At 40.2% G+C, this 12,930-nt stretch overlaps 1 protein-coding gene across 1 annotated transcript in view; it reads left to right on the top strand.

Annotated features, from left to right (window-relative positions):
- The window catches only part of TM9SF3 (transmembrane 9 superfamily member 3), a 38,189-nt gene extending 32,652 nt beyond the window's left edge, over nt 1–5,537 (top strand). Inside the window, exons 14-15 of the mRNA XM_033515791.1 lie at nt 2,557–2,700; nt 2,741–5,537. Of these exons, the coding sequence (XP_033371682.1) occupies nt 2,557–2,624 (68 nt within the window). The 3' untranslated portion in view covers nt 2,625–2,700; nt 2,741–5,537. The remainder of the gene's footprint in view (nt 1–2,556; nt 2,701–2,740) is intronic.
- Nucleotides 5,538–12,930: the final 7,393 nt, after the last annotated feature.

Genomic DNA, 12,930 nt, shown 5'->3' with positions numbered 1-12,930 from the left:
ACCACTCTTCAGCACTCAGATGAGTCCTGTAAGTATGCTTAAAGAGCTTTCAAAAAAATTTGATGCTTATAAAGTCACGTTAGTAATTGGTAATTGGTTTGAAGTAATAGATGAAAATCTCTTTTTACTTTGTGGTTGTTCTTCCTCAGTATTTGGATTTTTCTCTTTATTTAAAAGCTTGTTGTTCTGCTGAAATATGCTTGTAGTCTATTTCTGCTAAACAAATATAGGCCATAATGAGGTTATAAATATCATCTGGTAAGGTGTTTAATAAATAAATAAAATATTTTCCTTTACTATGTTTTGGAGTTTTTTTTATTCAAATGAGCCAGCTGCCCTGCATCTGAATCAGGAGGACATTCTTTAGTCCTCATTGCCCAGGGTTTCTGCCTCCCTGCCCCATGTTTTATTCAATGCCTGTGAAGTAGCCTTGAGGCTTAACTTCTGCCTTGGGTATTGGCCATTAGTGGCCTTCATGGATAAGGCACCTCTGATTCAGAATAGGTTATGATTTGTTTATAGGGATGAGAGCTTGTGGTCTCATGTGACTGCTACTCTCTACTCCTCCCCCTCACTTCCACCTCATGCATTCTCTAGATCCCAAGTGAAAAACGTTAATGCTTTGTTCTCTCAAATCTCGGTGGTATCTGGCATCACATCATTAGAGGAACTCTTAAAGAACAAGTTCTGGAATGCATCTCAGTTTAGCAACAGAAGTGGGCATTGGATCTGTTGGCAGTGTTGGCTTTAACAGGAAAAGCTTGGTGAATCTTAAAGCAGGAGTCCAGTGCCATTATTTTGTTCATTTACATTGTAAGACAGAAGATTAATTTCTTAACAAGCTGCAGAAAAATCTGCATGTGCTTCTGTATGATTCCAAGTTCACATCAGCTCTTCACAGCCCGTGCTTGGGTCTGTCCAAGTACTGCTGCAGTGGTCTTTCCTTGAAAACAGGCAGGCTTTTCTTCTGCTGCATCCTCAGCTAGCTTGCAATCAGCAACCTGATCTTGTGTGTGCTGTACTTGTTTTAATTGAACTCTACTTTGCCCAAGTTAGTAATGCAAATCCCTTGTTTGCTGGCCAGTGGAATGGTTGCCATGATATTTATACAACTTGAAATGCTGTGCTGTACAGAAGCTGAATCCACAAGCTCTTTACTGCTCCAAAAACATTGGAATGATTTATTATTATTTATTTAGGTTTGCCTTCAATGTTGGGCTTTTGAGGGTCTAAAAACCAAAACTTTGTAAAAGCTTAATGGCTGACTTCATAAATTATCCCATCAGTCTCCAGGATTTAAAGAACTCTTCAGGATCTGAATAATTCCATAGTCAGCAATTCCAGCTGCAGGTCTGTACAGCCTTAATATGTAAAGGCAGAACAACCACTTTATATTTTTACTGGAAAGTTTGGCATAAAAATTTTAACATGGGTTAGACTTCTTTATTTAACATGTCTGCTGCAGTTCTGGTGCATAATAGTTCACTGCAATACTTTATTCTGGGCTTTTCTTCATTGCTTCAAGGAAGGAAAATGTCTTTTCTCTTAAGAGTGTTCTTTACCAGCCATCCAAGCATTTAATGTTAGGAATTTGCTGTAGTGATTTACAGACCCTGACTTCTCTATCCATCCCTGTGTTGGCAGTCAGACAGCATTTGTCTCTAATTCTTGCTTGATTTTCAACTTCACTTCAAACATGATGATTAGCCAAATTGACTTACTCTCATTTTGCTTGGAACAATTGAAGACATTCTCTGCTGATGTTGTAAGCCCACAGAATTTACTGAGCCTGGCAAACCTGAGGTTCTGGGTTTGACCAGGTAGGTTACTGAATCCCTTTCTGAGAAGAGGCCCTAGTCCAGTGCATTTCTTCAACTTTTCTGAATGTCGTTAATACTGCAGTATTTTGGGTTTAGCATAAACTGTTGCCCCTATCAAAAACTCAGTGACCTGTTCTTTTATTACTGCTGTGACAATGCATACTTTGCTCATGACTCTTACTAATTTGAAAACCACAGGTTGCAATTTCTTTAACTACTAACTGCTACTTGTTAATGTCTTAGTGCAGACCTCCTTGGAGTGTAAGACTCCTGGGACAGGGATCTATTATTATTTGTGCTTTGTGGGAGGGAAGAAGCCATCTGCCAATAAAACACTCATCCAGAAGGCATGTAACTTATAATAAAAACCCGCCCTCCCATCCACCTTCCCTGCAGAGTGGGTGATTGTATGTTTTTTACCCTCTGCTCAGAAAAAATGGACTTGGTTATTGGCAGCAGTAGGGGGGCTGCTATATTTATCAAGGCCAAGTGAGCGTGGCCTCTTGGTAAGATGGCTTAATGGATTTGGATTGCTAGACAGAGAAAGTTCCTGACAGCCATTCAGGGGCAACATGGATGATTAGAGTTTGAGAACAAGTATTTCAGGTAGAGAAGTTTCTGTGTGCAGAGTATGTGTGCTTTATGTGACTTTCTCTAAGTGTGTGTGGTTTATACCATTGGCTTGTTTTGATGATCAGCTCTCTAACATATTTAATATTTTTGGTTTGTTTTGCAGGAGCTATTGGTTACATGGGAACAAGTGCCTTTGTTCGTAAAATCTACACTAATGTGAAAATTGACTAAGGAAATAAGAAAATTGAACTATGGATCAGCTCCTGTTTTCCTGGGGATGAACTTGCACAGCAAAAAGCGAGAAGAGATTTGGGTTTTAACACTGGGCACTATATGGGCGAGAAGAGATTTGGGTTTTAACACTGGGCACTATATGGGTCTCCATTTTGTGGATGGCTTAAAGTAACATCTATTTCATTGATCCTAGGTTCTTACTGACTGCTTTCTCCAACTGTTCACAGCAAATGCTTGGATTATATGCAGTAGGCATTACTACAGTATGTGGCTAATCTTTCCCCCCAAAAAAACCATCAAAAAACAAAAAACCTAGCTCATTAAAGATGAATAACTAGCTCTCTTCAGTGAAGAGGACAAACGGTTTGTTTAAAGCATTTGTTCCATTCAATAAAAAGAGGGAAACTTGGCTGCTAAAACTACTTGATTAGTAGTCTTCCTGGTACTCAACATTTCTAAATTATGTAAAAATGCTGTTCCAGAAAGATTACTCTTCTGATTTTTACTGCCATTGCCAGGATAGGAGGTATGTTTTGTATTTTCAACTCCAGGTGCTTTTTGGTTTATTTGCAATATCAACTACCCTACACTCATTTGTTTAAAAAATAATTTAAACATATATAAAACTCCCATATGCATGTAATATATTGGCTATTGTTCTAGTTGGACCAACTTCCCTTTATTTATCTTTAAAGTAATATCCAGCTACATCTTAAATCCATCCAAAGAAAATACAGTCTGAAGACGGGGCGTGTTCTCTGCAATGCAATTTACTGTACAGTTAGAAAGCAAAATGTTAAATGAAAAGGATTGTTTGTTTTTTAATAAACTCTCTGAGGTCTAGATTAAAACAAAACCAACATTTTAACTGAATGTCTAAAGTGATTCTCCTTTTTTCCAAGTTAGTCTTGCATATTTTTTTGGGGGTTTGGGTTGAATGAAGATTTTCCTTTAGACATCATACAAGGGGTAATAAGTGTATATAACATTAAATAATGTAACTTAGGTGTAGATCCCAAATGTATTTGGATGTACAGATTTACTACAGAGTACTTTTTCTGATGATTCGGTGTAAAAATGTGTGAATTCGGGTGGCTTTTTACATCTTGCCTGCCATTGCATGAAAAGTTGGGGTTTCTTCACAATGTGTGTATGTCATGCTTTTCTGTTCTATTTCTCAAGCTCTTACAGGAATTAAATTTGTAATTTAGAACATTTTAATTTTTGTTAATCCTATCTGAACACTTGTGTAACATCAAAAGCACAGTTGCTTTAGAGTGTTCAGAAAACTAAAATAAACTTTTCGGACAAAAATGTTTTGATTGTGAAAATAGATGAGTTTGCAATTGAGAATGTTTGAAAAGGCAATACTGCTGAGCACCAGTTTCTGTATACAATATTAGTGTGGTTTTCATCTGTCAACTCCCCCTTGCTTTGAATTCAGAATTTGCTTACAACTGTATTGCACAATACAACTCCGAAGTGAATGACCAACCCAAAAAGATTCTTCTTGGCTGTGGAGAAGTGTTTTGTGATCCAGCCAGTGTACTGGGGAAAGTGGGGGTGAGTGTGGACTGAAATAAACGGGCAAATAAAGGTTAAGTCTTTCTAAGATGACTGTTAATTATGCACTGTATTTAGTTAGAAATATCCTGAATGTGTTTGTGACGGATTTGAGAGCCATTGGGCTTGATTTTTTCATGGGTTTTTTTTAGACATCTGCCACATAGGGATGTTTTCATCAGTGTGGCTGTCTGAAATAGAGTACCTGCCATGGTAAAGGAAACTTCCTGATTTTAAAAAATGAGCCAAGTACTTGTATTGATTAGCAGTGTACTGTTTCTATATAAAAAATCCTGATAATGCAGTAGCCACAATGAGAAATATCCATATTTAGCTTGGGCGAACTGTACAGGTAGGTAATAGTGGGAAGCAGTGCATCCTGCTGCATATGGCTTCTGGAAGGTATTTGAGCTTTCTGCTCTGATTTCCCTGGCCAATTTTAACCAATCTGTCAGAAAATAATTAAGTTTTGCTTTGAGTGAATCATTGGTGTCTGTGGGTAAACACTCTGCTGCTAAACAGAATAATTTTATTTTTTATTTTTTAGTTTTGAAGTACAGGCCAGTTTTAAGAGAAGCTTATAAACTGGGTCAACAGTTAGTCTTTGATCCAAAACATGGAGACTTAAAGCAAAGAATGGATTTTGTACTAGTACTTGCTAGTGCATACGGCTGTGGGAAGCCCTCTTTTCATCCTTGTTCTTCTAAATCTGAAGTGAGAAGCCATTATCTCATCACAATAAATACATTAAGTACTCTGCCAAGATAAAAAGTTTTCTTAAAGGAAATGTTTTGATAATGGGTCTGCTTCTCTGTTTAGAGCACTGCTGTGTGATTAGTCTATCAGAAACTTCACTAAACCATTTGTGAATTTCATTTAATCACTTTTTAATGCCACAGGATGGTGGGCTGCCTACTTGCTTTTTCTGTCCTCTGGCATTACTGGCTTTTGCATATCCAGATAGGATTGTGTATCTTCTAAAGTGACATTGGAAAGATACTGCACAGGCATTGCTTTTGTTTCTGCAAGCAAGTTCCTCCGGAGAAGTACTGTGTTTAAATAATTGACATTTTTATACATCCACCCTAGCACGTAACTTGGGTGTTTGCTTTGTTTTTCCCCCTTTTGGTTTCTGAAGGAGTGCAAAATGTGACCATTTTTCAACAGCTTGTCTTTATGGTTGCTGTTTGGGGCAAGGCTGTTTGCTCCCCTTCCCCCTCCTTGCCCTCCTCCCCAAAAATGTGGGTATAGCTTGAACCATCTTGCTTAATAGAAATTGGAAGCTCTCTGCTTAGATGATGTAGTCCTTCCTCTTTTATGGAAGAAATAAAGATCTTACAGACAATACTCTTCTTACCCTGGTTGTTTCTTAAGAGTTTCTGGTTCTTGAATTCAGGCTTTTTGATAACTCTTCAGTTGGCTGCTCAGTGCTTTTCTTCCCACTTCTTGGTACAGGGGCCAGGGATTTGGGTAAATAGTTGCATAAGCAATAGACAGTATTGACCAAATGTTTTAGGTAAATACAATTGTAAATATTTTCAGTTGAGGCAGAGTGCAACATAGAAAGTGCCTCTTGTAATTCATATATGAAAATATATGGTGAATGCTGGATTGGAGGGAATGAAGACTGCAAATAATCATTCCATTATGCTCTTTTTGATGTCTGAATGTTTTGAAGCCACAGTGTCTATTAATTCCTCCCCAGAATTACATTCCAAAGTGTATAAATGGCACACAAATTGTTTTCTGTAGGATATTCCCAGGTGTATTTCTTTAACAAGTTTCTGGTTAAAAAACAAAGCCAAAACATTAACACTTTTTACACTTCTGGTACTAAAAGAGTAAAAATGATAGCACATTCTTATCACTGTCATTACTGCAGAGCTAACACAAATGAGAAAGTTACATTTTGCTCTAACTTCACCTGCAGCTAGCCAAATTTGCCTAATGAAGTATATATACATAGGTGCACTGAAGACAGCAAAATTCTGTAATTGTGAGTGCTTCAGGAATTTCTCCACTGGAATGTGTCCAGAAAGCATCAGCCCAGGAAAAGACAAGTTTCCTCTCCAGTCTGTGGACAAGTAAACTGAACAGTTGGGAGCTGGAGTTTAGGGCTCCTGTTATCTTGAATGAATTCTTGACTCTGCAGCTTATGGTTCATTTCAGGTCTGTTGGAACTGTAGATTGATGAAGAACTCCAGTTTTGGATCCCTTGGATCTTTTCCAGATTAATGCACTATGGCAGAGCAGCCCTGCAATAGCTGTTAGCACTGCTGCTGTCTAAAATCAGTGTCTCATACCAGGGTTAGCCTGAAGTCACGAAAGCCCCTGCTGTTGATGGACTTCTTTTGGAATAAAGTCACACTTGAAAGTGTTGGAGCAGTGTGTTTATGGCTTGCATTCTTCAGGAGCATCACATCTCATTAAAAAAAAAAAAAAAAATATTCTGGTGCCACTTGTGTTCCAAAGCCTTTTAAGAGAACATTTTCATTTTGCTAAATGGCTTCAGTGAGAAAATCGTCAAAACTTGCAGAGGAGACATCTGCATGTGCATTCTGCAAGTAGTGTGCTTTTATCTAGGAGTATGTTTCCAGTTCAGGAAAGGGGTTCTTCCTTACTTTCAGGATTTACTTTCATTCAGTGGTTCTGGAATTTTTCTTCCAATTTTGAGGGTTTGGCTTGTGCAGGGGAACTGTAAAGATTGTGTGAGGACCCATGAATCTGGAAGGCTTTATGTAGTTTTTTGAGAGAAATCCAAAAGGGCAAAGGGCAAAATTTGTTTGGGAAAAGGATAAGAAAATGGCTTTTTTATCTGGTGGACAAACCTATTTGAAAGGCACACCTTGAAACAGATAATGCTGTTAATAATGTCATTGCCTCCAGCCCTGTACCAGTTACAGCATTTTTATTTTCATCAGTGTGTTTGCCACAGTGCAAGGCTTCTGTAAAAAACCAAGGACTCATCTGCCTTGCACTCAATCCCTGTGAACAAGGGGCTGATACTGCCTGGTACCAGCATTTTTGGCTTATTGATGTATTGATTTTCTCACCAGCTCTTAATAATACAATACAGAAAAATTTGTCAGGTATCTCTGGAGGTTCTACCCTGCTGAGGCTTGTTTTGATATGAAAACCAAACTATCAGAACTTCCCTTATGTTCTAGATACATCTCCTTCAGGACCACGGGCTTGGAGCACTCCAAAGCATACCTTCACAAACTTGTGCTTATCCTTCAGCTGGCATCAGGTGGCTACAGCATTCCAGAAGACACATGCATTTGTAGAATTGGGAGTTTATGTACAATTAACATAATACCTAATTTTACAGAACTGTTATTTTAGGGTTCTCCTAATACTGTGAGGTGTGCTTACCCATATGATGCAGTGGTTACCTGGATAGATTCCAGTTCACCAAAGCCTAGACCTAAGTCCTATAAACTGGAAATGCTGGATCTGGGTGAGAAAGGCCAGTTTCCAACAGTTCTGTGTAACAGGCTGCCCAACCTAGAAAAACATGCTACATTAGACACCACAGAGTGATTTTTTTTTTCCTGAACCTATGTGTCACAAGCTTTTATTTGGTCTCTGAAATGTTTTGAGAGCTGTAGTAACTTTTTCTGAGAAGCTTCCAAAGGGAGCTGAGAACATCATGTGAGACTGAATTCAAGGAAGCTTTTGTGGCTGCTCCTTCTCCTTTTCCAAAGGTTTGTATCAGGAATTTCAGACTTACAGCACTAAGCAAGGCATAGTGGTTTTCTGTGCTACTAGAGATGTAATTCTCCTTTAGATTTCATTTTATGCTGTTCTTTCATTCCAAATCACTTGTCTTACCACTTTATTGGGCTGAGAAAAGTGAGTTATGTAATTTAGTGTGAAGCTTCTCTTGCTCTGCTACACAGGAGTAACTACAAGAATGGGGTGGAAATACTCTCCTTATTCTCTTAGTGTCTGACCAGACATTAGCAGGTGAATAGTGAACATTAACTACTGTTTGCTTTAAAAAGGTGTGACAGTTTTACAGAGTCAGGCACCCATTTACTTGCAAGAATTGGAGGCCTGCCTGATAAAATGTTGAAGAAATACCATTATATTACTTGAGTTCTGCATTTGGATTCTGCAGAATAATTTTTAGTAATTTTAATTGGCAAGATAAAAGGTGATTTTTGTTGAGATTTTTTTTCCATTTATCTCATTACCAGAAAGTGATCAAACACCCACCTTTGTCAAAAGCTGAAATTACCATAATTTTTAATTATGTGTATAGTAAAATAAATAATGAAAAAGGAAATCACTGTTCCTGGTTTTAGTCATCTAAAGAGTGACTTGTAAGATGAACCTATTTTAAGGTGTTGCTTACCTAAGAAGAGGAAAATACCTTTGTGTTCTCTGTCTGTGGTTTGGATGAAGATGTTACTGTAGTTAAATCTCCATACAGAAATCCTGTGCAGAAGCTGTAACTCGGAAAATTCTCTAAGACAATTTTTGATGTACATCTGCTTTTCTGAGAGATTCATTAAATTCTACCCATTTGTCAAAGAGCCTTAACTCAGGTAGCATATGTTCCAGCCTCTGTAAAGGATGCCTGCCTGTGAACAGGGAAATGCAACTATCCCATCTTCATCTCATAACAGAGGACTGGAGATATGTTTATACTTCCCCAGATTTACTCCTCTGCATAAAGACAAGGGAAAAAAAAAAAACAACAAAAAACCAGAAGAAAAAAGACAGAACTTTTCCTATGGCAAAAAGTACTTTGGAAAAACCAATGGATTCAGTTCTTCAAATTTTGAACAGCAGATGCTTTTCCAAAGATGTTCCCATGCCCTTCTTCTTAACCTTGCAGCACAGATCACCACAATCACCAGCTTCACTCAATGCTTTCCAAGCATAACTGACTCCTGTGTGAACCCTGAAAATGGATTTTAAGTAATGAAGCACCAGTTTGACATGCCTCAGTTTGGGAAATAGTGGTCAAGCCAAAATTCATGCTTCCAGATAAGACAGATTTCTCTCCCTGCCTCCCACAGCTTGTCCCTATACAACTCAAATTTACCCCAAAAGTATCTTGGTTTTTCTCACCAAGGATTGCACTAATGATGGAGAAAATGTGTGGTACTTTTTTATGTGGGGTGAATTCAAATCCTGCTGCTACTTTGGTGAACAAAAAGGAATTTTCCAACCAGGGTTTAGTTCTAGTTTTTCTAAGTGTCACTGCCTGTTATGACAAGGCTGTTGTTAATTATACATTGAGTTGTTAATGCACAGGTGAATGTGCCTGTGACCGCAGTGAGCTCTGAACAGTGGATTTCAGAACCCATGGAACGCACTTAAGCACATATGTTGTCAGCAACTTCAAAGATTACTTTTAGGTAGCAAAGCATTTAACCTTATGGGAGGAACTTCCTGGGTGGTAATGCAATAAACTTGATAAAAAATTACCCACCCCAATCTACTGGACAAGAAACTAGAATGGGTGATGGAAGGAAGAGAGAGCAGGGGTTGATACTTATTTTATCACCTGGATTTGCCTGTGACTGCTCAGGGAAGAAGAGACATTCCAAGAGTGGTCAACTCCAGGAGTGATAACAGAGTTGAGAGCAATAGACTGCGAGGTATAAACCAGAGAAAAAAGGAGATGGGGAAGTGAAGAGGTTTTGTCAGGGTAGGAAGCCTGTAATGGTACTGAGTTAAATGACCTCTGCTAGGAGGCTCTTTCTAAGGGAGGGTGATGGTTCTGCAGAAGGCTCCATGGTGCCTGTAGGCAGGGATGCAGCTCGTTGGGCTACACCTGCGGCAGGAGTTCTTTCCTACCATAAAAAGAAGCAATGGAAGAAGTTTAAAGAGGAGTGAGGGGCACTAGAAATGCAGAAGGAAGAAGAAAGAGAATGCCCTGGGTTCAGAGGGTTTTGCTCCATCTCTCCAGGACTCTATCTGCCCTTGTATCAGTGATGCAAATACCTTGGTGCGTTTGGTTTTTTGTAAACTTGGCAGCAGCTGTGGAATCAGCCGTGGGACAGGCTCCAAGGGAGAGGTGCCTCAGTCACTTTGTTAGAATTGGAGCCCAAGTGCTGGCAAGAGGGAAGAAGCAGGTCTTGTGGAAGACCTTACTAAACTTTGTGTGTGTTTTGGCCTCAGGACATATTGTGTGCAGGGATATTCCATTAGCACTAAGTAGCTCACACATAGCTTAGCTCGTGGATGCTATTCAGAAAGAGCTGTGTGCATTCTTGCTCAGCGAGGCTTGAAAGGACAGTGGATTTTGTCTGCATGTGTTGGGCAGGAGAGGGTTCTGCAAAGGAAAAGACTGCCTTTGACAGCAATGGATATGGATTGTTTTCTTTCCAGATAATTAACTATTGGTGTCATGAGTTGCTCTGCTGATGTGAGACTTCACTGACTTTTTAATAGCCCAGATGAGAAAGATCCTCTCACAGGGCTTTCTGTGCTCCTTAGCTGCTCTGATGTGGCTCTGCCAATCAAGATGATGTGAGCTTATCTCCTAAACACCAGGTAGCAGTCACTGCTCTGGGTACACTGCTTTGGCTGCCAGTTGCAAAGTGCCATGATTGTTAGTGAGAACTATTTCTGGAAGGTTTGAGCAGTTCTCATGATAGAGACTTCCAGAGTTCCCCATAGTAAGGCAACATTATTTTTTGTGTGTGGATAATAGCGATAGACTCCTCTGAACTCCCTCACAGACTCGCTCTAATTGCACAATTAAGGATCCATATTTTAATTTGCTCTCTTCCTCCTTCAAAGCTGTAAGATGTCCTACACCCATCCATGTCTACAATTGAGGTTCTGTGTGCAGAAGAGGCTGGGCTCCCCAGTATAGACTGTCATGCTGGAAGAGGTTAACAAGCAGTTTCCATGTGGTCAGAAGACTTTTCTTAGTGGGAGACAGCCCAGCTTTCCACAGGGATGACAAGGATTCGTGGTGCTGATCAGGGAAGATGTTGACCACCCTTAGAAAGGTTCAAGCTTTTGTTTTTCAGCTTCCCATACCATCAGAAAGTTATATTGCCAGGATCTTTTTGCAGAGACAAAAGAGCAGCTAGTGCTCATCCCATAAAAGCTGGGAGTTCTGAAACACAGGGAGCGGGTCAGCTTTTCATTTTAAAATAATGATTAGACTGCTCTTCCATCTGAAAAAAACAAAGAAAGTAGCAACCTAATACAGAAAAAGTAAAAATAGTTAGTGTGTAAATAGGCAGTATAAAACTCAGGAAATGGATAAAGGTACCTTACTCAGATTAGTCTTGATGGCTGTTTGTCTGCACTCCTCTTCAAACACCTATAGTGATGGAAACTCCCTGGTTCTTCATGGCAATCTGCTCTAGGACGTCCCTGTTTTAGTGCTAGAAAGCTTGCCTGAAACCTACATCTTCCTTAGTTCATTGAACATCAGCTGTAGGAAACTCCAGTGTGATTAGCATACCTGTTCACCATCATCATGTCAGAGTTTGATGCAGCCTTTTTGGCTTCTGTGAAGGAGACAGTTTTGAAGACAGTTTTAAATATTAAATGAGAGGTGGGGGCAACAGTCAGGAACAGTCTGCAGTAGACTGTGTTGCTGCTGAGGAGATGCCTGAATCATGTTGTGCCCTTTTGTGCTGAGTTATCATTCATTGCTGTAGGCTGCAAGAGAAGGGACAAATTTATGGTTGGCAAATGATTGTTTGCCAATAAATAAATTCTGAGTGAAGGGAGGACTTGGAACCTGTGCTGTATTGGGAAATGCTGCTTGATGATCCTGCTGTGGGAGCTTGGAAGTACACAGCTGAAGGAGCAGTTCTGACACAGAATATGGTGGTGTACACGTTCACCCCAAGAACACCCCACAGAGCTTGTACCCTTGTCAGGTCTCTGCTCACCAGGATGGCAGCTGTACCCTCTCTGCCGAACGCTGCATCTGCTGAGCAGTGTGAGCACAGATCACCTACCTGTAAATATTCCTCCAGCCTCAGCCGAACATCTTAGACCAGAGCCCTGCTAGGCAGTGTTGAATTCATATGGAAACAGCCGGCTGGCTTTTGTGAGATTATTTGTAAAGACGATTCAGCACCCAGTGAGATGGCTGGGCTTTGGGCATCCGCCCTTTCCCTGTCACTAAACAGCAGCCATGGTGCCTGTTCATCGACCTCCATCACGAGCCATAGAAGTATGATGCTTTCCAGTGTGTTACCCCGTGCTCTGCTATTAGAGATGTCCAAGGTACCATACCGGCTCAGACAGCCACTAGATCAGATACCAAGGTGTAGAATTTGATGCAATTGAGCATCTTGAATGTGATCCATCTTCCTGATTTCCCAGGCTTTGCTGAATATGGATCATTCCAAAGCCCAAATTTCCAGTAAAATGACAGCCTAGTTGCCCCTGAAAACTACTGTGAAAAGCAGGTGAGAGGGATAAACGCACACCTTGATATTTAGTCCCATCTTTCTTAACTTTTCCCATTCTTAAGTTTGCAGTGATTTGTTTTCCCCCATCACGGTCTAACAACTCCACTTAGGCACACTTTTAAGGCTGCGCTGTGAAACGTTGGTTCTCCCGGCGGCGGATATGCTAATTGTCTTTGGCTGTCCCTGAAGTGCCGACTGAGGGCAAGCAATGCCCAGTAGCGGTGGTGGCAGCTACGGGCAGCATGGGCAGTTTTTAACGCTTTATGTATTTCATTACAGCTCGCTCCCGAGTGCGGCGGGAGGCGGCGGCGGCGCGCGGGCCCCCCTCGGCGATG

Source organism: Parus major, chromosome 6, assembly GCF_001522545.3.
Source record: "Parus major isolate Abel chromosome 6, Parus_major1.1, whole genome shotgun sequence".
NCBI lineage: Eukaryota > Metazoa > Chordata > Aves > Passeriformes > Paridae > Parus > Parus major.
This window is presented reverse-complemented; position numbering and strand designations above follow the sequence as displayed.